Source organism: Drosophila mauritiana, chromosome 3R (genome assembly GCF_004382145.1).
Source record: "Drosophila mauritiana strain mau12 chromosome 3R, ASM438214v1, whole genome shotgun sequence".
NCBI lineage: Eukaryota > Metazoa > Arthropoda > Insecta > Diptera > Drosophilidae > Drosophila > Drosophila mauritiana.
The window spans coordinates 16,281,728-16,308,027 of record NC_046670.1 but is presented as its reverse complement, the minus strand read 5'-3'; the positions used below and the strand labels follow the sequence as shown (position 1 = coordinate 16,308,027).

The 26,300-nt window shown below is 42.1% G+C and overlaps 1 protein-coding gene across 3 annotated transcripts in view; it reads right to left on the bottom strand.

Moving 5' to 3' along the window:
- LOC117142581 (homeobox protein homothorax) overlaps positions 1-26,300 on the bottom strand; it is a 102,461-nt gene that overhangs the window by 60,319 nt on the left and 15,842 nt on the right. For 2 of the 3 annotated variants that reach the window (XM_033306651.1, XM_033306652.1), the window contains exons 4-6: positions 21,577-21,627; positions 19,454-19,504; positions 13,798-13,983 (exon numbers count right to left, since the gene is read on the bottom strand). In XM_033306651.1, coding sequence (XP_033162542.1) covers positions 13,798-13,983; positions 19,454-19,504; positions 21,577-21,627 — 288 coding nt within the window. Of the gene's footprint in view, positions 1-10,172; positions 11,951-13,797; positions 13,984-19,453; positions 19,505-21,576; positions 21,628-26,300 lie in introns of those variants that run through there. The other variant, XM_033306653.1, reaches the window with a different exon arrangement.

Below are 26,300 nucleotides of genomic sequence, written 5' to 3'. Positions count from 1 at the left end.
ATTGGCGATTGCAGCAGGGAGATTGAGGTGGTAAAGGTTGTCAGACAGCGATTTGACTTTGGACGGGTTCTAACTAACCCTGACCTTTACGAGGAAGGGTTTAGATTATTAATCTTTGAGTTTAATTGCTTGAAAGGAGAAAGTAAGTCGGCACTAGAGCTAACATATCTATCCAGTAATGGTAATGTAGACATCTTAAGTGAATTTTTGTATACGCTTATTTTCTAATTCATTTCGAAATTTCAACTAGATAAGACTTAAGTTGGAAGCTTAGTGTAAGTGGGTTCTTTCTATTGCCTACATCCCTCTCGCTCGCACTCGCTCGGCCCACAGTCAATTGAAATTCTACGCATTCCAACAAACAACAAACAAATGCAGGCACACAGATAGACACACAGACACATGCACAGACAGTTGCATATATAGAATTCTCAATTGCTTTCGCATCATTACGTCTGCGAACAATTTATTTTTATAAAAGCGAAGCGACCGCCGCCAGTCCGAAGTTGGCGTCATCATCACGATGATCACCATGCATTTTCCCCGTGCTGCATTTTCCCTGTGCCGCATTTTCCCGCTTGCCGCTTGCCGCTTGCTGCTTCCCAGCGCTCTCAGCGAAGCGTTCACGTTCGAAAGTGCAGAGGCGCTGGGGAAGGAAAAGCGGGAAAATTGAAGGAAAATACTGAGGCATGAAAGCGGCGTAAAGAAATCAAATAAATTTTATTGTATAAAAGCAGCAACAAACCCAAGCAAAACAATCATTGAGCCAGCTAGGCTGTAAATAGTTTACAGTTCTCTCTGCGGTTCCTCACACTTTTCCTTTTCCTTTGCCCGCGCTGCAATCGATCGCAAAATTTCCCCCACTTTTCCGCGCTCTTTTGGTTTTCATTCCCTTTTTTCCTATGCTTTTTTCTTTTTGTATTGTAAACAATTCTGTTGGCGGCTGGCGGCCACATCATCATCATCATCATCAGCCAGGCGGCCTAGCTAAATGGGTGTTGAGTGCAAAGTGTTTGTATTGCCACAGATTGCCCCCGAAGTCCCCGCTGCATCCCCTCTATATGCCCCGATATATATCGCCCCATCGATCCCCATTCTGTGCCGAATGCAATATGGTCGATCGCGATCCCGATTCTGCATCTGCATCTGCACCAGCATCTGTATCTGTATCTGTATCTGAATCCGTATCGGAATCTCTGCCACGACCGTGTTAAGTGCTCGATAATTTTCGAGTGCATACTTCTTCAACTTGGGCGATTTGTCTCCTCAATTTAACGCAAGTTTCTTTACGTTAGTAAAATTGATTTATTTTTGGGGATATTACCGATCTCTTGCAAATTGGTTTCCTAATTATCACTTTCCACCTTGATCATTAAAAACTGGGTTGGTTTGATAAATAATGTATTTTTTGCATACTTTTGTTTCTGTTTAATTAGCGTTTAAATTATTTTTGTTGTGGCTTGCTAGACCGTTTTTCTGTTTGAATTCCGTGAGTTTTGTTTGTTGCAAACTTTGGATCGATCGCCTGGCGTTCGGTTCCTTATTTTATTATTATTATTTATCGATTCTTTTCGGGTCGCAGCGGGAGATGCATCTTTTGTGCCGATGTGGCTGCTGCTTCTTGATCGCTTTGTGTGTCTTTTTAATTTTATGTCTGGCCTTGTGCCTTTCTGGTGAGGGGAGGACCGGGCCAAGCGGAGTTTTTGGAGCTGACACTAAAAATACAATTTTAAAATACGAAATACGAAAATTCGAAATCGATGTGAAGCCAGAAAGAAATCATACAAAGGCCATGGCCAAAAGCCTGAAGTAAGAAAAAAAGCAGTCAGCTCTTTTTGAGATTTTTCATAATTTTTGCGCTGACCACAAAAAGGCTGCAACAACATATACCATACGGCAACGACCACCATGTTAACGACTTTGGGCTCAGACTCCGGCCTCATCATCATCATCATCATCATCTCGGTTGGGCTGGGCACCCTGCAGCCCCCCTCCCCTCCCACCCTTCCCTACATTGTGTGCCGGATCGTTTCCTTAACGTAATGTTAAAGTTTCATTTTCGTTGCCTGCGCAGTGATACCAAAACCAAAGGGCAGGAACCGAAATGAGACTTTGTCCAGGAAACCGGCGAACCTCGCCGAGCTGCAACAAATGAGTTTCTTTTTTTGGCCTGTTTTTTGCATTTGTATTTCACTTTTTGCTGCACCCCTCTGATGATTTTTGAATTGATTTGTGTTGTTAAATATTAAATTCTTATAAGTCATTTGCACTCGGCGCGGGTCTGCGAGCTTGAAGCCCCGGAGCCCACGGGCCTGGGATCTTTGTGTGGCTCCAAAATGACAGACAAGACGGTACGGTACGGTCCGCGCCCCTTTGTACCGCCCGATTCCCCCCCGATGTGCCCACATATATCATTTACACTCGGCCAAGTTGGCCAGCGAGCTGGCAATTGGAAACGGAATCGAATTCGAATCCAAGACCCGACTCAGTCAGACATTCAGTCAGTTCACAGCGGTCGGTCGGCCAAAAATGGCAACGGGGCAGCCTCTCAGATATATAGTCGTACGTATATATGTTCGAATGATTCCCCAACCGATGCCCCCACTGCTTGTTGTTGTTTCATTTGGGGAGGGGCCGCTAGGTGGGGAGCCTGCTGGCTCAAACAGAAATTATATTTTCAAGGTGTTCTCCTGCACATTGCTGGGTGCCTTAATTTTCTCGTATTTTTATAATTTTAATTAACATTGCTGGGGCGCCTACAGATGCAATTCGATTTTAACACAGTCGGAGCGTTGAACACAGTCATGCTTCATTATGACGAACGCATTAAGTGTGTATATGGTGGTATATTACTGATAATTGACACAAGTTTTCTTTTTTTCTTGACTCAATATGTGTAAAAGGCATAAATTGTTTAATTTTAAAACACTTCATTTTAAGCAATGAGAACTGTGGCATTTCTACTCTCTGTGTCTCTAAATTCATAAGTATGATATGGAGCTGTCGTTTTATTGCCATTTTATAGCATTTTATTAATTTTTCTCGCAGCACGGAGACAGACTTTCTTCGGCTTTCTTGGCAAAGGGAAGGGGAAATGTTCGAAAGAAAGAGACATTCAATAAACACTCACGCAGTGCACAAAATGGACTTTAAACAAGTGCCACATGAAGTCGCGAAATTTATATGGAGAGCTTTAAGTAAGTCTCTTCAGCTGCTGTTGTTGTTGTAGCCTGCTTCTTTCTTCCGCAGCCTGCGTCTTTCTTCTGGTTCCTCGGCAGCTCGTTTCGGTTGCATTCATTACAAGCGAGCCAAAGGTTAACATGCAACGAGCGAACGAACGGCAAGCTGCAACAACAACTGCAACAACTGCGGCAGCAGCAACACTGCAACAACATCAGCAACAGCACAACAGCAACAACTGCTAAAAAGCTTAAATTTCACAACACGCTTCGGGAGACAGACAAACAAACACACAGCATCAACGTTCGTCGTCGTCGTCTCTCAACTTTTGCGTTTGAGCATTTAAGTGCCAATTAATAACAATTTTTATGAACCGAAGAAATAGTTGACAACACGGCATGGCTTCTCTGCTCCTCCCCTCTCCTCTCGTCGCCAGTCTTCAGTCGCCTCCTCTCGTCTCGTCTCTGCGATGAGCGTTGCATGCAACAAGCAACATGCAACATGCAGCGTCTTCGTCTGGCCGACCAGCCAAACCTCATTTGAAAACACATAATATTGTACACTTTATGAACAATTATTATATAAGTTTTATTAGCTGTGCGAGAGACGAAGCAGCAGAACCGCGCGAGACTCTTTAATTAATTTGTGATTTTTCTGCATCAGAAGCTGAAGTTGCAGCAGCAGCAACTAAGCTGACAGCAAGTTATGATACTTTATAAGTTGCAGCACTAGCAGCATCTTGGCTACCAGCAGAACTAGAATTATTAAAGACAGACGATGGCAAGACAAGTTGCACTTAAAGCTGCTTTTACAGGAAATATGGCCTAAACTGTATCGGAAATTGATGTTGCTGATTTGCACAAGATAGAAGTATAAGTATATTGCCTTAAAATAACCTTTAAGTACACGAGATAGGCAGATACTTAGTAGGAAAGTTTGGCTTCAAAGCCATTTATTTAAATAGCAAAAACCTATAAATAACTCTCAACTAATGCTCTTACACTAAAGAATGCTCAAGAATATAATTAAAATACAAAAACAGTAGCATTAAATCGGCCATTACCACCAGCTACTTCAGATGGCACAACAGCAACATTGGGAGAGTAGGAAAACCCACCCGAATCGGCCATTGCATTAGAGGCCATTTATGCCGGCTTATTGACAGGACCAAAAGTCCTTCGAAGGAAACCCAATAAGCATACGAAAGCAGAGCGAGAAAGGCTGACTTTGAAACATTTGGCGACATTAATATGATTTAATGCGTTAATTAGCGCCCGGCAAACAGAAGGAACAACAACATCGCCGAGGGTGCGAAACCAGCAACTTGAGAGCATCTGACACAAAGTGTTGCCCGCGCTTTTTCCACCCAGAAAAGTATGCTATGCGCCCCGCTCCGAGAATTCCCCAAATCCCCGAAGCGGATTAGTGAGAGCGCAGGCATCCAAGCAGGAAAAGCAGAGGAGTGGCGGGAAAAGCTGGTGTCTGACTGGTAAAAACGGGGAGTGAATATTCAGCGCCCCGTGTGCATTGCGTAATTGACGTCAATTTTGTTTTCGCACCGCGCATACCAAAGAAAAGCAACAGCCCACATCCCAGTAGCCCACAAAAAAAAAAAACAACAAGGAAGAACACCTAAGAGGGTTTTCGAGTGGGTGGTTTTCCCTGCTCGGCAGCCGTCCAAGGGGAAATCCAATACGCGACCGAGAAAATAATTTGCCAAAATATAGAAATTGTGTCGCCGTGCAGAAATATGCAGCGATATTGAAAACTTGAGGCCGGGCCAATAAACAGGAGCTACGACAATTTCCCATTTCCATTGAGGGTGGCGGGTGGCATCATATTTCATTTATTAGCAGCGAGCGTGGCAGGCATTTTTATTTATGCCCCCCCATAACGCCGGGCATATGTGGCCCAAATGGGAATTGCCTCGGCGGATAAGCAGCCCGAGCACTCAGAGAATTCTCAGGGAAATGTTCACGGAGAGCTGGAGACAAGGGCTGAGAATTCGAATTCTCAGTTCTGAGTACTTGGCAAGTAAAAGTAGCTTAGAGATTTACGCGGCATTAGTTCCATTGAAATTTCTGTTAAGCTGCACTTAGCAGCCCTCAAAATCTTTTGGCTAATTAAAGTTTGAGTTAAGTGTGAATGCTACCCTATTCTAAAAAAATATTACTTTAAAATAGTTATACTATAAATAAGGCAATTTATCAAAGGACTAGGTATAACACAACGAGAAAATAGGCCAGGACAAAAAAATAAACAAAGGAGTCGGGTTTCGTGGCACGTGCGCTATTATATATGCAATAAATTATTTCTGGCTAGTTCCTTGCTGCCCCCGCGGAAGCCTGGCCACTGCGGAATTTGCTAAGCTGCCTGCAAATTATAGAAAATCCCCCCCAAAGACGCCGAGATGTGGGGATAAAGAAAAATCCAATGTAAGCAATAAGCAGGAACACCATTATCTAATGCTCGGCGCGCCATTCAGGCATAAAGCCGAACCCCCACTTCCGAACTCCGGGGATTTCCTCGTGGAAAACTTCTTAGGCCCGAAAATAGTGCGCAGGAAATAAAGCACAAAAAGGCAATAAAAATTTGCTGCCCCCACGAAAATAAGTTTGGGCCGACTATTTTGTAGATGTTGGCCGCACAGCTTCCGGGCCAATAGAAATGCCAGCAGAACAACAAAGGCCGAAGGACACCCTTCCGAAAATAAGCCAAAATCCAGGACTGGGCCTAATGGCCAAGGCAAACAGACAATCAGACAGACAGACAGATAGACGGGAAAATACAGATAGAAACGAAGACGTCGCCAGCAGCGGGTTTAAGTGCAAGTGATTTATGTCCTCGAAGATGTGGGCGAAAATCAGTGGACCAAGTCGGATTCGAAGCCAAAAATTAGCTAAGAGGAAAATCGGCCGAAAGCCAGAGCAAAATGGCAATTTTCAATCAAAAGTTCAATGACAAAATGGAATGCATTCAATATGCAAGCAGAACACATTTAGCAAATATTGATACCCATCAATTGGGCAGCCTTTCGAAACCACATTGATCAATCGGCAGCAAATGTTTAAGGACCTTGCGAAAAGGGTTAAGAGACTCGAGCCAAATTCAATTAGCAGCGGTCAGTGGCTGCCCTTTTTGATGTTTGAATCATAGGAAATAGATGCCCTTCAAGCTGGATTCGATTACACATTACAAGTGGTCAATACGGGCTAAGCGGACTTAAGGGCCCCCGTTCTTATATTTTCTCTGTGGTCAGTTGCGTGTTGGTAATTGAAAAGCACTCAATGGGGTCAAAAGGGATCAACGGTGAGGGGGGAGGTGATCCGATGATAGGATCAACTGCTGACTAATCGAGTTTAAAACAAGCGTAAATTGTCCTGCTCTTTCCTTTTGATATTCGAGTGGACTTCAGTGGCGTTATTTGCGGTGCCGCCAAGTGCAGCGAATACGCCGGGTAATTAATGGTAATTGTTCAGAGCTGAGCTGAGCTCCCACATAGGGCTTCCCTCAGGTGGGCATGGCAAAAAAAAATACAAAAAAAAAAGCCTGGGAGAGGTGCTGCATTTGCCTAATGACACAAAAGTAAACCGTCCAACGGACTTTGTATAATTTCCCTCGCCTTTTCGCTAAGCTCTTAAACCGATTTGCAGCTTAGTTGAATGGCCAAGAGATAGAGGAGCTTCGGTGCAAAAATATTTCACAAAGCCAAAAACGCAAAAAATGAAACCGAAACTGTGTGTTCATTGGAAAAAATGTTTTAGTCGAAGACAAAGAGTGTGTGTTTTTTGTTGCTGGCTTGTCTTGTGGCATTTTTACGGCATAAATTTCCATTGAATTGATACTTTTTGGCCGGCACCACCACCATCGCAATCATGGCAAAAACGTAAGCAACAGGGCCAGAAAAAAAGGGTTGACACAATCAGGTAGAGTATTCCTCCTGTCGGCCGCCGTCCTTTGAAGGCAACAACACTTGAGCAGCGAAATTTCATTAAGATTTCAAAAATGTTTTTTGGCCAGCTTCTACGATTTCCTGGAATCGAGTAAAACAGTTAAATGGACAAAAGATATATTCCATAAAATGTTTACGACTAGGAGTTAACATTGTCTGGCAAAAGTTTTCATTAGGATTAAGCCTTTTTTCCATTTCAGATATGTAGTTATAAAACGAGAGAGCCGTCAGTTTGGCATGTCTTTTCACGCCGCCCAAGGATTTTGGTGACCCAAAAGGTATCGCATTCAACGCTTTCAGTACGTGCAATTCCCCTGGCAAAACCAAACCAAACTCTGGTCAAAAAATTTGCCGTTGAAAGCTAACAAAAAACGAACATCAGATCAGCCGCAGACGAAATCTTGTGGCAACTGCATTGAAACATTAGCAGTGATGACATTTTTGCGGTCACCCCCCTGTCCACCACCCAAAAAACCGTCTGTGGATCGTCTGCCTTTGTTGCTTTTGTTGGTTGTGCGATGGAGAAATTCCTGCCAACGCGACACTTCATACATAATAACAAAAGATCGACGGATCACAGGGGCGAAATCGTCAAGCGCTCATGACTTTGGGTTTCGCTGAGTACCCTGTATTTTGTGGAGTATATTAGCACGGCAATCAGCTTGAAGTAGTGCCGAAGAACTGTTGTCAGCCAACGTAATTCATCATATATAATGTGATTTTAATTTAAGCAATTTGTCTTAATAAACTCATTTAGGCACATGCATTTTAAATGTAACACAGGGGTATTTCTGAGCTCGTTTCCCCCAAAAAAAAGCGATCAAACTTTGTGGATTTTTTTTTGGGCATTTGTAGGGCTTTTGCGGCCTGTTGGTTTATTAATTGTAGCCTTGGACTTGGCGATGGTCCCTCTTTGTTTCACAAATGAATGCACAAATTTCGGGACAAGTCTGCTCTGCGGTTTCGTTTGTGCCACAAAACGCAGACAGTATGACGACGCCGAAAGCCGCAAGAGTGAAAAACAAACAGAAAAAAAACCGCATAAAAGCAAATTATAAGAAAGAAATCCTTTTGGCTAACTCGTATTTCGGCCCAAAAGTCTTCGGGTGAGAGTGCCGCTAATGAGCCAAAGCCAAAAACCCCAAAATCTTCGATCCTTTGCTACGTATTTCTCGTACTTTTTTGTCCGAGTTCGGTTTGTATTTTATGTCGGACCAGGCCTGGTCTTCGATTTCAAAACCAGTTGGTAAGTTTTGGGAAAGGGAATGGATTGTCTTAATGCCTCTAAAATTATAGGTTACTTCGCGCGCTGCTTGGAAAATTGTTTGCGTTTGTTTTGGGGCGTTGCTCGAGAAATTAATACAAAACCCAAGCCACACGAAAGAGCATTTTCTTCGGTGGAAATTCCTTTTGAATTGGTTTGACTTTCAAGAGCCCAGAAACACGCCCAGGGCAATCACGCAAAATGCCAAATTACATGTAGCCACCATTAAGCGAACGAACTCATCTAACACGCACCCAAAAAAGCGGGGAAAATAAGCCCGGCCGAAAAAAAAGAGTCATTTAAGGTGTTTCACACACGTTCCTTCCCCGCGTGGCAGCTGTCCCATACGATTCGATACGATACGATCGGGTTGGGCTGGGTTCACTGCTCGAATTTCAGAGTTTCTGAGATCTGGCGCACTTATCCAGTGATCCCTGGGCAGCACCCCCAATTTCTGGATCGAAAACCTCCCTCTGCACTTTAAGCGGCTTACACGTGCCGCCTGGTTTCGTCCTTTGACTGGGTTTCGAGTAATACGAGACGAGCTCCTCTCAATTTACACGCGCTGCTAATGGAACAGGAGCCAGAATTGTGTCCAGTTTCCAGTTCCTGAACAGGGTGAAACTATCTGAGGAGTTCGGTTGCAGTTTTAAAGAATGTAAGTAATATATAGAGATGTCTCAATAAGTCAATGGTAATAATTGTAGAGTTCATTATAATGGGAGTATTGTAGTTAATTATATATATCAATATTAAGGAGATTGAGAAAATATGTTCTATAAGTATGAGTGCCCTAAGCTGCGTTGAAAGTCACAAAATCTTTAGTATGTTCGGAACCTATTTATAAAAGTTCCAAGATCGTTGAGAGCAATGTAGTAAAGCTCTCTTAAGGTCATTTCGAAAATCTATAATCGAGAATTCCGATTCGATTTTCCTAAGCACCTAAAGAAAGATATACTGCACTACCATCCTAGGATCTGCAAAACGAATAAGACGTATCCAAACGCGGCTGAAAAGTAGAAGTCCCTAAGCAGTACATATAAATCCATCTTATTGTCCATCCGCAATTACGTGATCTGAAAATCCATCTGAAAGAATGGAAAAATGTTGTATCCTTTTTAATAGTCATCCTTCTCTGGTTTCGTCGGTGGAATATCCATGAATGGTGATCTTCAATTGCATCTTAATGCTCCCAGTTCGATTCTGGGAGGAGTCCTAAAATCCATGCTTGCTTATAAACTAGGGTAGCCAGAAAAAAATCGATTTCATTTTGTTTTATACTTTTCAAATATATTTTGGTTTTTTTGTTGTTTTTGTTTCTTCGTTTGTTTCATATATTTATTGGCTAACTCTTTAAACTTTACTCTGTAGTTTTTTGTTTTTACTTAATTCTTCTGTGTTTTTGTTTTTCCTTGTTTTAATTATATTATTAGTATACATATAAATAATTAAAAATATTACATTAAAATGTATTCGTATATCGTATAGAAGTTGCTGGTTGTTTTGTGTTGGATTTTCATTTTACTTTTCTCTCAATTTTTGATTGCGTTTTCTCTCCTCCATTTCCTTTAACATTTACGTTCATTTTACAATTTTGCTAAAAACTAAATAAAACGTTTTATTTGTAAAAACAATAATAATAATTATTAAAAAATGTATGCTCAAATTATGGTTAATTTATTTATTTATTTTATATTTTAAAAATAGTAAAAAGCAAAAAAGCGCCTTCTTTCGATTTTTAAAACATATTACGTATATATTTTGCATCATTTTTTAATCTTAGTTCTTTATTATTATTTTTACTTGTGTTATATTTTTATAAAATATCACCTAAAGCAATTACGTATTTCAGTTTCAGTATTTGTGTTTGTATTTTTAGTTTATTTTTACAATGCAACAATAAAAATTTTGCTTCTTTTTTTCATTTTTGTATTTTTTTGGTAGCAAAACATTTAATACAAAAATCATTAAAAATAATATTTAACGAAATGCAAAAAGCTCACACTAAACTCATAGGAAACAAAGTGTTCATCTTCGTATTTTCTCTCCTTTTTTGCAACAGTGTTTTGATTTGTTTTTAACTAAAAAGCGGCGAATTATGCTAACAGAAAAATTATTACATAATTACAGCAATTTTTCATGTTTAATTTTAGTTTCTTACACACAAGTTTTTGTTTTTTCTGGGTTTGAGACAAAGTACAACAACTATTTTAATTTTTTTGTTGCAAATTTTTTTATAGTTTTGCAAGAAGTTTTCGTTTTGTAGTTTTGAAAAAATAGTACAAAAGCTTTTCACGTTGTTGTTGTTTTTTAGTTAGTTGGCTATAATAAACCGCTGGGAATCGGTTCGACTATAGTCTAAGTATACAAATGACTGCCCATATAGCTGAAGAACTGCGATCGACTGTTCGCAGCTCGATTTAAGTACATTTTTTGTAGTTTTGTTGGTTTAGTAGGTCTACAACTCAAAATAGTAGTAGAAATTAGCAGTAGAAAGTGTTTTGTTGGTTGGTTTTGGTAGCTAGAAGAGGGGTTTGCTGCTAACGATTTTCGTATCTTTGAGTTTCGCTTGCAAGCTTAGGGGTTCGCCTAGCATACAACTCCTAAGTGGGGGGGAAATTGGGGATTCTGGGGCCTGACTAAGAACTATATAACGTACGCTATAGTATACAATTGGGGGAGGAGAGCGTGGGATCTCTAAGTTTCTCCACGGCTCCCTAATTCAATTAAATTACATTAGCTTTCTCCTTTTATGTTTATTTTATAATAGTAGTATCGCGTAGTTTTCGATTTGCTTTAGTAAATGCTTAAAGTTTGTTTAGTTTTTAGTTGTTGCTGTTGATTTACGTATATCATTGTTCTTGAAGGGTATCGGCTCATTTAAAATGTCGTTCGTATAGGCGCATTGCAATCCTCAATTAATTAAATTAACTTTAAGTTTTTGTTTCGATTTCATTTTTCATTATTTAATAAACAATAAAGTTTTATTCGTATACTTTGCATTTGAACTCAGGTTGGGGTTTCTTTTCTGGTATCTCTTTTTACGTATATGCGTTGCATGTTCAGAGTTAAACAAAAAAGATCAACGAAAATAGTTAATATTCTCATTTAGCGTTTTTTTTTGCGATTATTTATTATTTGGCAAGTTCGCTCCAGTGTTGTAAAACACGAGGAGGGAAAAAGGACGTTTTGTTTTTGAAAAATCGTATACACGTTTGCTAAAGTGAAAAATTCCCGAAAACATATAGAAAAAAAATTGAAAACTAAGCATAGAAAATATGTTTAGAAGTTTCTAGGAATTAACTATACTTTTAGCGTTTGCTCCTCTCTCTTTTACTTGCGAGTGAATTCTTTTAAGCGCAGCCTAGACTTGACTTTAGTTACAAACTACATGGCTAAGCGTTATCTCTATATTAGATCGATTTTCAGTATATTCATAGAGAACTGCTGAGGGGTCGAAGGGGAAAAGTCGGGCGGGACTAAAAGTCCGCCTCGTGTTTGATGCGATAGCTGGCATAGGTCTCCTCCAGCGGTGAAAAGTCTTGGGTGCTGGGCTGTGATCATTTTCCAAGTAATTGGCACAGATTTACGTAAGAATTTTCGTAATATAGATAGAGAGAGATTTTAGAAATGTTGGGGTATACTCGTATACTCTGTGTGTCTGGTATTTGTATTCTTCTGTTTTCTGTTTTATGTAGTTAAGCTTTTGTTTTTGGCTATGTCAGTGTCTGCTTGTTGTTGCTGTTATTGTTCAGAGAGGAGGGACGGGGGATGTCAAGTATTTACAAGTTTACAAACTCAAAAACCGATAGGCGAACCCATCGATCCCACTGTCTAACTGACTGTACCCGATGAGGATCAGGGCAGAAAAGTCAGGCCAGCTCTCGTATATCATATCATATCAGTATACATATATAATATATGCGTATTTGTGGGTATTTATATATAGTTTCTATATAGAACTCTATATAGAGTTATGTGCATATGTAAAATTGTTAAAAATTGGTTAGTTTTGGGGTTAGTAAACTTTCTCATAATATAAGTTCATTACTTCAATTCTTGTTGGTTGGTAGTTTGTATTTTTTTTAGGGTGTTCAGTGTGGGTTAAGTAAAGAAAAATAATCAAAAATAGTTGGTTAATGGTGTGTGTGAGTGTTGGGTTTTTGTTAATAATAATTAATAATATATTGGCGAGCTATATGGGCCTCTTGCAAAAACGAAGTTCTGGAACATGGTTCATTGTAATTTAGTTCTCAATTACTTTATGCTTTTCTTATCTGGCTTTCTTGTTTCTTTAGTTGTTGGTACTTTTTACAAATTAAGCGAAATTGTTTGTTGCTCTAATTATTGTTGCTCAGTTGCTTTTGTTTCGTATTGTTTATCTTTATCATTTACAATCTGCTTGAGATATATAAACTGATGTTTGTTGTGTTTACGTGTTTTCTGTTTTTTGAGAGGGCATGAGATGAACTGGGAAGGCGCGTGGGGCAGGCAAAAGTGTACTCACTTCGGCCCTGGCCACGGCTGTCCTCAGTGCTTTTCGGAACTTATATTTATGGCATTTACTGTACACAGAGGAGAGCAAACAAATTCTGGCCGTGGCAGCGATAGCAACATTAATGGGTATCTGCATCCGCAAGATACACTCGTGATTCGTGGTTCGCAGTTCGGTTTGGTCGTTCGTGGAGTCGGTTCGTTGTGTTTTTCGGTTCGGATTGTGGCCGAAGCCTCTTGGAAGCTCGTTTGTCGCTGGTTAGTCACTCATGTCGGTTACTGTCCTCGGCTGCTGCTGCTGGCCGGCGATGTTGCTGCCGCATGCTGCATGTTGCTGCCGTTGGTGTTGCTGCTGCTGCTCCGGCTAGGAAATTCCTCTGCTCTCCTTTTCGCTTGATTCTGTATATTTCTGAATTTATTAATATATTTTTGTGTTTTGTGTGTGTATATTTTTGTTTTGGGCTTTCTTCGCTTTTTGCTTTTTTGTTTTCATTTACTGATTCTGGACTAATTTACAATGTGTGTGTGGGTGTTTTGTGTGTGTTCATAATGACGTACAACTTCTTCTGCGTTCGGATTTGGATTTGAATTCATCAATATTAATATTATGTTTGTTTTCGCACAAAGTGAATTAATTTTACTTAATTTGCTTGAACAGTGTGCAGCAACATTCATTTCTTTACTTTCTTTTCTTTCTTTTTTTGTGGTTATCGCTCGGTTATTCGCTCGATTGGCATTTCGTATTGATTGATCGCAATTATTATTATTGATTCATTTAATCCCAGGGCATTGTGAGCACCCGCTTCGTTTTTGCAAGAAGGTCGTTATCGTACTACGAACATGGGTGCACCACCGCATTGTAGCTCGCCAATATAGGACCATGTGCTCCCGCGAAGGGGGTACTCACAACGTCTGGTGTACTAGCTCCATCGGTGTGCGATGTGGAGTCGGCGTTGCTGCGCCCTTCTCCGTTCGCCGATCCCAACTCCGGTGGTTTGGTGGTGTCCCGTTCGTCGATCACTAAATCTATTGGCATTTTACCCTTTAAACACGATATATACCGATGACAGAAGTTATCGCATAACTCGTGTACCTGCAACGAGACAACCCCGCGAAAAAGGCAGAGAAGGTGGTAGAGAAGAGAGAGAGAAGAGATCATCAGTTTTGAGTCGTTTTCTTCAGGGGCGGGGGCGGGTGCATTTAAAGGGGGGTTCTTTTGGTGCTACACTCTAGACGGGGTGCTCTGAAAACATCAGACAGTGTGATATGTTTCAGGGGGCTTATAACTAAAGGGGATCCTTATGCTATGTACAAAAAACATTCAAAATAGTAACGAAAGCACATTTGACGCTGAAAGTGTAGCCAATAGTGTGTATAAATGTTTCGATTTATATACGTCTTTTGTACGTTAGTAAGTATTTTAATGCATTTTAGAACGCAGTGACAAGTAAATATTGCATATGTAAGGTATCGCTGATATTTAGTTTTCACTCATAGCTTATATCTACACTTGAAGCCAGCTTAAACATTGCCATACACTAAGCGCCATCGCATTCTTGCCCCAACCAGAAACCTGCTCATCCCGGTTGGTCGATCTGCCCATCCCTCCCTCCCCAGCAAATGGCATGCAAATTGCTTTTGATGCGTTACCTGAAAACTCCGACTCCAACTTCGGACGGCGACTCCATCGCCCAGGCCCGTGAACATGATGATGGCACTCAAAAATGGCTGAGGCAGCGGCTTTAGCTGCTAACCAAGGTCCATAAATATGCATAGAGGTACGAAATAATGCACTGGCCGAAAAGGAAGTGGCCAGCCAGCCAGTCAGCCAGCCGGCCAGCCGAACGAGACGAGGCAGGCAGCTTAGCCCCGGGGCACACTTTCAGCCAAATAACCAGCCGGGCCAAGAGCAAGCAGCAACATGAGACAGCAGCACGTGCAACACTCGCATTAGCAACATGGAGTGGAGGATCGCTGGCGTCATCGTCAGCGGGAAAAAAGGCAAGAGGCATAAGGCCCATGAAGACTTGGCCCAAACAGAATGCGTTTTTAAGGCCCTGTTGTTGCTGTTGCTGCGAGTGTGAGTGTGCTGTGTGTGTGTGATAAAACAAATGCGATAAGGCCAAAGTGAGTGTGAGTCAGGCATATATGCAAATATGCAGCAACAAAGAGAGGAATGCAGCCGCCGCCACGGCTAAAAAGAAATTAATTGCACTGGGCCATGGCTGGCAGACACAGCAGCAACAACTGCAACACCAGCAACACCGGCAACACCACCAACAACAGGGTGCTCCATTTAACCGGGCCAGGCATTTAATTTACGAAAAAGTGCGCGTTGCTTATGCAAATTGTTTGTTGTTGCTGCGGCTGCTGCTTCTGCTTCTTTTCTGAACGTTTTTTGGCCTGCAAAAGCTGCAACAGCCAGGCTATTAACTTGTTGCCCAAACTGGCCAAACTCGTTTGCAGGCTGCTTTCAATGTTATTGTCACCGAAAAAATATACGCAAAGCCAAAAAAACAACAACAACGAATTGCAAAAATATGATAAAAAGAGCAACGGGCCTGCAGCAACTGGTTTATGACAGGACAATGTCAAATTTGTCGCCGTCGCTGATAAGCTGCCCCGGCAGCAGCAACATGTTGCTGGCGAAGGAGTCTCGTCTCGTGGCGGTCTTATGATTGCATTGGTAGCTGTCAAAGTGACCATAACAATATCCATAAAGCGTGCAATTAGCGCGCCAGCAACATGTTGCCGCACATGCACATGCAACATGAGGGCGCCCACCAAATTGATATGTTTATGCGATGCCGCTGCTGCTGTTGCTGCGCTGTTGTTGCTGCTGCAAGTTGTGGCCCTTCGGAGACTGGCGGAGTTTCGATGCCGGCTGGCTGATAAGTTTTGATTAATTTGTCAGCATTGTATGTGACATTTTCGAACGGCTCATTGCGATATTTATGACTGCCAGTGGCCCCATGTTGCTGTTGCACATTGCTGTTGCTGCTGCTGTTGCACATTGGGTGGCCGCACGAGCAACAAGGGCGACTGGCGGACATGGCCAGTGGCAACGGCAGCAACCGGAGGGCGTTGCTTGTAAATGCTGGCGCTCATTTGTACATCCTGTTAAGCAAAACTTTTCACAGCAGCAACATCGGCTTTTCCCGCCCGTCCAGCCTCACCCCTCCCTGGCAGCTTCCTCCGTTCTAATCTCGATGCAAATCGCTCCAATCTGCGCAGTGGTAATTCTCGATTTCCGCTCATAGATAGCTTGAACTATACGAGTACTACTAGTATGCCCCCATCCAAAAACCCCCGCACGCAACCTCCAACACACAGCACACAGCTCACAGTCCGTCTAACAAGTTTACTGTGCTCTCTCTGACATTTAAATGCAGTGCAATTAATTGTAGTTCGTATTGCATAAGTGGCCATAATAGTTTATCAACGCTGTTCTTTCAGATCAGACCTTCTTTGCCACACAGAACGTGTGATGGCTACTATGTTAAACGGAGTATCTGAGTTCACTTTCTGATATATTTTTCTCAGCCCAAAAAAGTGCTCGAAAGTCATCATCAGTTGTCTTTTGGCATCCCTCAGCTTGCATCATCGCCAAAGCCAAAAGTACACAGCTGTCGATGGTGATGTTGCTGGTGTTTTGTAGCGAGAGATCCCGAAGCGATCTTGGCCAAGCCATCAAAACAAGGCCCCCAAATCGTTGCTGCTGGCGGTGTTGTTGCTGTTGTTGTTGTTGCTCTTGTTGTTGTGGGTTCTGTTATGCCCCCATGCCGGCATTAACCCAAGCGATTCCGATTCCTATTCCGATTCCCCGATCCGATACCCATGCCCCCCGCTGGCGGAGAAGCGTGTGCAACTGACCCAACGTGTTGTGTCTCCGCCTGCGTCTCCGTTTGTCTGTTTGTCCCACTGTCCATCTGTCCATCAGTCGGTTTGTCCCACCGTCCCACTGTCTGTTTGTCAATTGCAATGCCTGCCTGCTTGATTTTTTCTCTGTATTTTATTTTGTATTTTTTTATTTGGTTTTTTTTCTCTTATTTTCTTTTTGCATGTGACTCTGTGACGAGAATTGTCCGTGTGCTGTGGGGAGCTAAAAAGCTGGAGACTGGGGACTGGGGCCCCAAAGCCTGGAGCTCCGAGACTGAGAAACTCAGAAACTGAGACTGCCAAACCAGTTTTTGACAGACACAAGTCTTGAAAACGTCTTTTTAACTGATTCTGTTCGCTGTTGTTGTTTTTAGCAGCGGCAACAAATATGCACAGATACAGATATACATTTACTCGCTCCCATATAGATGTTGTATGTTTTTTCAGTATTTTTTCCCCCTTTTTTTTTGCAAGTCAACCCGCACATTTTATTTAAGTATATTTTGTATTTCATTGTAGCTGTGTGTTTTTGTTTTTGTCGTTTTGTTCTTTGCATTTATATATTTATTTTATACACCAAAAATCGACCGCTGCATTTTGTTGGCTGCATATAAATGAGTGTGCTTTTTATGCTTTATTTTTTTCTGGGTTCGATTTTACGTTTTTCAGTACAAGTTGCTACAGTTCTTTGTTGGTTTCGTGTGTGTCGCAAGCTGTGTGAGTGACAAATGACAAAACAAAAACCTGTCGTGGTCTCGGCCGCTGCTGTGATGTTGATAAAGATCTTGGCTGTTTTAGTTTTTTTTTTTTTTCTGCTCGATTCTGGCTCTCTATACAGGGTGCAACCAATTGCAGCTGGCCAACTGACTGACTAACTTGGCTTACTGCACTAGTTTTGTGCATTTGTTTGCTTTCGCGGGCTTAGAAAGCGTTTGGTGATTAGCCACTAATTGCACCTTGATTGACTCTTCTTCGTTCGATTCCTTTTCGCTGTCATTAGCCCATATATCCATGGTCTCTATGGTCTCTCGCCACAAAAAGAAGCCGACAGACAGTCGCTGCATTCCACAGCAAACGACTTTGGGTCAAGTGCAGGGCCAAGATAGTGGCTGCATTATGGCCAGTAATCTGGCATCAGGCAAGAGTTAAATCTTAAATGTGTATTTAGATTACTATCGGACTTCTAAATCGATGGTATCCATGTTCTTCGTATTTTAAGCAATCTCCATTAATGATCCGCCAGCTCCACTCCACTATTCACCGAGTGTTTCGCCTTGTTCTGCTTCGGTTTTTTCGGTTCGTGTAGAATGTTTTGCATAATTTCTTACTTAAGACTTAATTGAAAAAAGAGTGAAGAGCGGCTTTCGGACGGGTTTTCTGGCCGGCTTAGCTCTCAGCCTCAGTGACTTAAACTTCGGCTCCGACTCTGGGTTTCGGTTTCAGTTTCGGTTTCGGTTTAGGTTTAGGTTCGCTCCACGCTTCGTTGCGCATTTGCCTAATTAATTTTCTCAGCACAGCAGCAGCAACAAAATACAGCAAATACAACAAATGAAATACAACAAAATACAGAAAAGAGGGGGTTTGCCGGCATTAATTACGACCACGTTTGAGGAACAACTTCCATTAAGTCACAGACTGGGAGACACGCACCCGAAGCCGCTGCTTGCATATTATTTGAAATTAAAACAAATTAGGCAACCTGTAATTTTTCCATTTAGACAATAAAGTGTCTAATAATCAAGTAGGTGTTGTGGCAGCGAGAACCCTCTCGGCTTAAAACCTCCCCCACGCATTCAATTTACTTGGGAAAATAATTAATGTGACTGCGTTATCTAGGAATTATGTTTGAAAATCGTGGCGAGAGGGGAAGTCCCTGCAGTCATCACACCTCATGTATCAACAACAAAAGAGATGCCGAAACCTGAATGCATTCCATTGTTTTCGAAAAAATGTGCCTTTTTTCCGTTTTTTGTTTTATCTTACGCATGAAACTGTAACCAACTACAGAAAACACCTGCCGCTGGCCAAATATTTGTGGTCTAGGCCAACATCCTGTTCCCCCTTCTGCCCCGCAAACAAATATTTCACTTTGATTGGCAATTAATTCAATTTTCAGCTGCATTTTTTCTTCTTGCTGCATTGCTCCTTTAATTTAGACATTTTGCAAGTGTATTAGACCAACTGCAGATATGTGCAGATACATATATATGTATGTATGTACATATATATATGTGGCCGCCTGCTGGGCAACTATACATGTGTCCCCTTGGCCCCTTTGCACCCCCTTTGCAACATGGCTCAATAAAATGTCAACACAAATGTTGGTAATTGAAATGCGCGCCCGTTGGCAACTATTTGCCTGCTTTTTTCGCCCCGGCGTTTTGGACCCGGTTTTATTTATGGGCCTGCCGGCTGGAGACTGTGTTTTTGGGTCCTGGGTTCCTGGTTAAACATTTTGGGTGGTCTTTTTGGGGCGTTGATAAATGATTGCCGACGACTGCGACTTGGCCCGGCTTGCCACTCTGGCTTTTTCAGTTAATTGCAATGACTAAACAAATGCTGCTTTTTCTCCCGCTTCGATGAGGTTGCATAAATAGACTTTGATATTGAAGCTATGGCAATGTTTAAGCTGACTTAAGTGGCATAGTTAAGGTAAGAAAAATTAATGGAAAATCGTTACTTACTTTTTCTAATTCTAAAAGGTGAAACCGAAGTACTTGTATTGCTTGCACCATCTGTAAGAAAAGGAGAAGAAATTCAAATTTAGTAGGGTAAAATATAAGCATGTAACTTGGGAGTGACCAGACTCATGAGATTCAGATTAATCGCGAAACAAACTTGCAATTAATATTTTAATTTTGTTGTACAAAACACTCTTGCACACTCGCAAACGCACAGGCATTGAAATGATTGCTGGTGTGACCAGACCGCTAATTAAAACATCACTTTGACATTTGACATTTTTACGATGCTGCTAACTGCTGCTGTGTGGCCTGTTTGGTTTTGGTTATTGTTGCGGCTACTGCTGCCAGGAATTCCATTTTAACCCAAGACATGCCATAAACATTTTTATAGCAAGGGGTTTCTTTTATTTCTGCCTCTTCCTTTAAGTGAGTGTTACTAAATGCACTTTTAAATGTTCAAACACGATAGCGGATAAAGGGGATGTGTGGCACGCGGGGGGAGTGGCAACCACAGAGTGGCATGCCAAAATGATTTATGGCCAAAGTACGCAGACGCGAGCGGGCCGAAAGATAGACACACGGCCATGGCCAAGACGATCTATGCACGAGGGACATATGCAAGTGGCGCGGGGGGGAAATGGCGGGAGGAACTCGGGGGTTTTTCAGTGATTTTGTACTACAACTAATAAACTAATCTGCAAGTGCATAAAATTAGGGCCACCAGAGGAAACTCCGCCGTGAGTGAGTGGGTAAGTGAGTGACACATTTACGACTGCCGGCAATTAAAATTAGTTTTGCCCATAATCTCTTTATACTCCGCCAGACTCTCGGCTCTCTGCCATATGTATGCACACATATGTATATGTCTATATGTGCACCATCCGTCTGGATTTTTTTTTCATCCGACTTTAGCTTAGCTGCTAGCCAATTGCATGGCTCGTTTTGCACTTTTTGCACGCGGCATTTCCGTCTTGATTTACATTCAGCTGGATGCTGCTGCCTCCGAAATGATCTCTTTTTGGCCCCCCAACGTTTCCCGCACTTCCCAACTCATGGCCATAAAAATTGTTATGACTCCTCGGGCTGAGGAATGCCGAGAAAAAGATTTAACAAAATATAGCGAGAAGGATCGGCTGAGGCGGTTGTGTTTGTGGCTTATTCCTAACATGGGTGGTTAGAGGATGTTTACGGATGTTTTGAGCAAAATTTGTTAAATGAATTTGGATGTAAAAGCTCTACTTTATATATATATCCCCCAACTCAACACCACTGACTCACTTCGTTTCCTTACTGCTGGCTCTGTCATAAACGAATTCCCCATTTGAGTGCTAAGAATCTGGATGCCCTTTTAACGATCATTTCCTCTGGCATGCTAATCATGAGTTCCGTTCGCCCCAAACTATAGTGATGATCCTCGAAGATTTCAGCTCATCATGAGCGGCGATCATGATCATCGTCAAGGTTGTGCTGCTGGCATTTGCCTTGGATTCAGCCCCCCGTTTTCTGCCCAAGATCGCGAATGCATATTCCACTAAAGCCAAGACGTTGGCTCCATTGTTGTTACTTTTTGCATCGTTTTTTTTTTTGCATTTTTACTTATTTTTTCTTTGCACACCCAAGGCTGGCAGGCAGGCAGCCCATTTAGAGAGTGCAAAAATGTCATATGCATCATTAAATCGTTCTGCTTCATATTGTCGTTCGCATGGGTTCGCTCGTTGCTCGACTCCCCCCGTCTATATGCCCCGATATCGCCATCGCCCATGGACTACTATATTCCCCGAGAGCAGGCAAATAGCAAGAGCGAAAAGTATGGCAACGCTGTCCAATAAAATGACTAAACAACTCAGTTCGGTCTGACGAACAAATGCTCATAAATTGCGTTCGCTGGCTGTGGCTTTTGCTAAATTCACTGTGATTTATTCTAAATAAAAGAAAATTATTCAATTGTCGTCGTTGTTTTGGGTCAAGGTGATGCACACACTCAAACACACACACACAAGGGCACTCGGGGAGAGAAATAAAAAAAAAAAAGCCATGATCTTTGGCTTTGGCAACTTGCTGCTAAGGAGGCTGTGCAACTTTGTTGCCAGCTTTGCTTTTCGTTTTTTTTTCTTCGTACTTACCAGTGAGTCGACTTCGGGATCTGCGGTATAATAGGGTTTCTGTGATCTTATCTGCAAGGAGAGAGAATGAGAAGGACATGGTTAGTAAGTGTTAAGTTTACACAATGAAAAATATTTCTTTTATATTAATATCCATAGTTTTTTCTATTCAGAGGTTTTTTCCCCTCTGTACAACGGACTACGGCCAGCTGTCCTGGTCGAACATGCGACTCCTATCCAACCGACCACACTTCTCGTTTATTTGGTTCTTTTTTGCCATTTTATGATGGCCTGGTGGCCGATAAGCTCTTGCCAAACCAAAATATTGTACACATTATAAAACTACAACAGCAACCATAAGCAAATCGGTTCCACGGCGAGCATGGGAAAAGCAACATTTGTGCTCATCAGCTCATCAACGGACCCAAAGCCAAAAACCCAGACCCCAGAGCCCGAAGAGGTGACGATGCGACTCGCTGTGACCATGAAAGAGATTCTCGCTTTTATAGCAATCCCGAACACACAGAGATATAAAAATAAACCACACACTTAGATAAAGATCACAAAGGCAATATCTGGCTAGATAAAATGCCACACAGACCGACCGAGAAGGTCATCCAAATGTTGTGCGAATTATTTGAAATCCGTTGTCGAACTCCGACTCTTTGCTGGATTTGTACGTTTGGCGTTGGTGTGTTGGCTCTCACGGAACTGAGCCACAATAAATGGCCGAGACGAGCTCGGGTCTTCAGTTTTCGGTCTTCAGTCGTTAGATAAACAGATATCGCCGACAAACACCCGCTGCGATATCTTATATAACGGTCGACGGACCTGACCTTGTCCAAATGCGTATGTGTTACTTGTGTTTTTGTGCAAAGTTGTTGCTGGCTGACCACCCAGTAATGTGCAACAAGGTTGCCCGACAGGCAGGAGGTCCACGGGTTTTTGATTGTTCCGGGGATAAAAGGCATAACCTTGAAAGGAGTCACGGGCATTACTGATCTCCCGTTGTGGATTGCCAATGAGAGGATTAAGGCTACATTGAAAATGTAATCTAACAAGCAAAACACAATCAAACAAGGCCACACTGATTATAGAACATACTTGCATGGCCACACTTGGGATACTGTGAGGCATTCTCCAATCAGCTAGAAAGCTAGCTGTTTTCAACAAAAGCTTTGTGTCTCCTGCAGCTCCTGCAACAATGATCTTCCAGATATAGCAAACCCACACAGAATCGAGTCCGAGTTCGACTCCAGCGGTCCAAGGCAGTAACGGCAATTTGAAATCAACTGAGCCATGTGCAGCTAATAATTACACACTTTGCACACGGACGGCGAGGCGGGAAAGACTTGGAAGACTTGTATCTAGATATGTGGGCACTTCCACACCATTGTACGAAATGGTCGTATGAGAAAAACGCCCCATTGTGAGTACCATACCATGCCATGCCATACTACACATTACATACAATAATAACAAACACAAAGCACGGCCATTGAAGAGTCGCGATCGAAAAATGGAAGTGGGCACAAGGGGCGAGTGTGGGGAGCCCAGTTGCGTGTTGGGTATTTTGCAAAAGTTGTTGCCCGTTGGCTTTTATGTTGCATTTTCAAATGCTGGTTGGCTGATGTGGTGTTGCACACACATACACACACACGCCGGAGATACAGATAAAATGGGAACTCGCCAAACTGGTTTCGCTATGCAGGCTCGCGCTTTTGGCTTTAACTGATATGAAAAGCAGAAAAGCAGTCGGCCAAAGATGTTGGCCGGGCCTATATTGCACGCACTTTACCACCGGAGGTTGGCCTTTTTATTTAAAAAAAAATGAAAAGAAAAAAATGGCTGCCCCGAAACCTTGAACACATCGCGGTCCATCCTAATTGAAGTTATTCTTCGCCGAAAATGAGAGACGAGAACGGGATGATTTTAAAAATATATAAATCATGCGGGCAACTACTAAAATGCACAGCATGAGACAAGTCTATAAATACGCGGAATACGTTCGGCAGTTGGGGCGTGAAAATGAAATGGGAAATGGGAATAAAAACGAAATGATTTTCCCCAACTTTTCCCCAAAAACAGTTTTGTCAACATGCTGCCGCTGCATTGCGTGGGCGTCTGCAGCTGACAATTTTGTATTTATAGTTCAGTTTTATTTCGAATCAGTCTCAAATCGAGTCATTGCGGAAATCGTCACGCGCCTCAAAACAAAAAAAAAAGCAAAAAATAGAAAAGTAGCAAAATCGGAACCTGAGAGCCCAAAGCGAACCCCATTCGTAATCAGTTTCACATGAGCACCTCATAAATTTCTATTTCTGTTTTCCGTTGTTGATTTTTTATTTATTCACTTCATATTTTTTGCGACAACGGGCGAAAAGAAATCACTACTGTTTAGATACTGCTCTTCAAAGCGCCTTTTTTATGATGCCAATAAATGCAATTATACAACCGGCAAAAGGTTTACAATGTCGCGTCTCCAAATCGCTGGCCTCACAGATACAACACACCAAAAAAAACAAAAACAAATAAAAAAACAAATCTTAAGTAAAAAAAAATAAAAATCGAAACTCGGTTGGCGTAGGTGGTCATAAATTTCCCGCGCGCGCGATTATGGGGGAATTTTGAAATCAGTACCATTTCATCAACCACGTGCTATCATACACCGTCATAAAAACTATATATACAATACGAATCTACAGAACTTGCTCAAATTATGATTCAATCAAGAAATTTCCCCAGGCAATTATCGGAAAGGCGAGACGCTAGAAAGAAAGCGAAAACTGAGCAACTAAATCTGGGTTCGTAAAAGACACAAAATAAAAGCATTCATTCCAGCCGGACTATATTCGTTTTATAATGCCAATACACACGGTTGGGCATGATTTTATGACCAGGTCGCTTGGCTATAAAATCATTCCGAGCCAGCGAGGAGATAGCCCCGGACTAGGGACAATAGTACGGCCGGTTGGGTATACACATATGTACATATGTTTTTGCTGGTCTGCAGGCACTTGAGTAATGTGGTGGCTGTTGGCCATAAAGCCCCCACTCCCAGCCAGAGTTTTAGACCCGTACCACCGGACTGGGCCATAAAGCAATTTATGCACCACCGACTTTTGGAATCAGCGCACAGTAGCCAGCATTTTGAGTTGTCGCTGCCGTCAGAAGCCGCCTGTCGATCGCAATTGAGCCTCGGGCCCACTTGAGAAAAGAGTGCAGTGATAACAGTGATAACAATGATAACACGGCCCAATACCAAGAAAAAGGGCCGGACGAAAAGATTCGCAAAAGGTACAAAAAGGCGGGAAAGGCCCAATTTAAAAACAAGTCATAGGCTGAATTGTAAAGCATGAACTTTGGCCGACTGGTTATCTCTTCAAATTAACGAGGCTTATCGATAATAATTTATTTTGCTAGATATGCTAATAAATATTTCTCCATTAATTAGGTGCCAGCTATGAACCCGAAAAGTTCAAAGTTCGACCTGGAAAGGAGACTGCAACTACTATCTCTGGAGAATCCCGCCCTATTATTAGTTGATCTAATTGTGGAGCCAAAAGTCAGCGGGGGATACGAAGAGCGAGGCGCCTAAATTGCAGCACGTAGCCGCATTTTATTATTTTCATTTCCATGTTGCGTGCCACGGCGCCAGCCGCATGCGGGCTTCCCTGCCCCTTTTCAACATTAGTATAAACAAACAGAAAGAGCAACATCTATGCGAGTGTCTGTTATCAAGATTTTTACTGTGGCCCAAGGAAAACAAACCAAATTAAAGTAACAGCCCGAAGAAGATGCAGATATGGCCGAGAGACATTTTTCATAAACTCGGCTAAAAGATTGTTTCTGTTTCCATCGGGGGAAATGAGTATCTTGTCTAGACCTGAACAAAAGTTGTGACCGCAAAGACATCGGTAGAACTATGTATCTTTGCTCAGTCACTGCAAAATTGCACTTACCTCAAACAGCGAAAAAAATCAAATGAAACTAGACCCAACTCGAATCGAGACAAAACCATATCGGGTTTCTCACACCTACACAATGGGAAAATGGAACCACGCTTAGGTGCCTAAAAGCTTGCTCAATAGCCAAAATGCAGCGGCCTAATGATGGGGGTAAGTCTCCTGGCAATATTTTATAAGAATATATAAAATTTAAGTACAATAACTATTGTCATAAATCACATATGTACCAACATAAATGCGAACTAAAATTTTAAATCAAAACTCTGTTTTATAACCCCCCTCAAAAGCTTTGCGCGCCGCCCTTGTGCCGCAGCCCACTCATAAAAATAACAATAATTTCGTTGTAATACAAAACCGAAATCCAGCAGGAAAAAAAGAGAACTTTATTTGCTTAGCCGATGACTATGATGTTGGACTTGTTTAATGTCGTTGATTACTTTTACCCGGCCGGCATCATCAACAAACACAAATAGAGCAACAACATTGGTCGAGCGAATGCGTTGTCATAGTTGTAGTTGTTCCATATCTATATCTTTATAATGGGCGCACAATATCGGTAGTAAAACAGCCGCAATTGAGGTGACACAAGCAGCGACTAGAAACAAGACCAGAGCCTCGGCGACCCCCACCGATTGCTTCTTTTTATAGCCCCACAACCTAGTACCCCCCCTCCGGCATGAAGACGAGCAAAGTGTGGGTCCCCGGGAGATACTCCACTTCAGATACTTCAGTTTACGACCCAAAGGCAAACTCACTGGGGCAGCTACCGCTCAGATA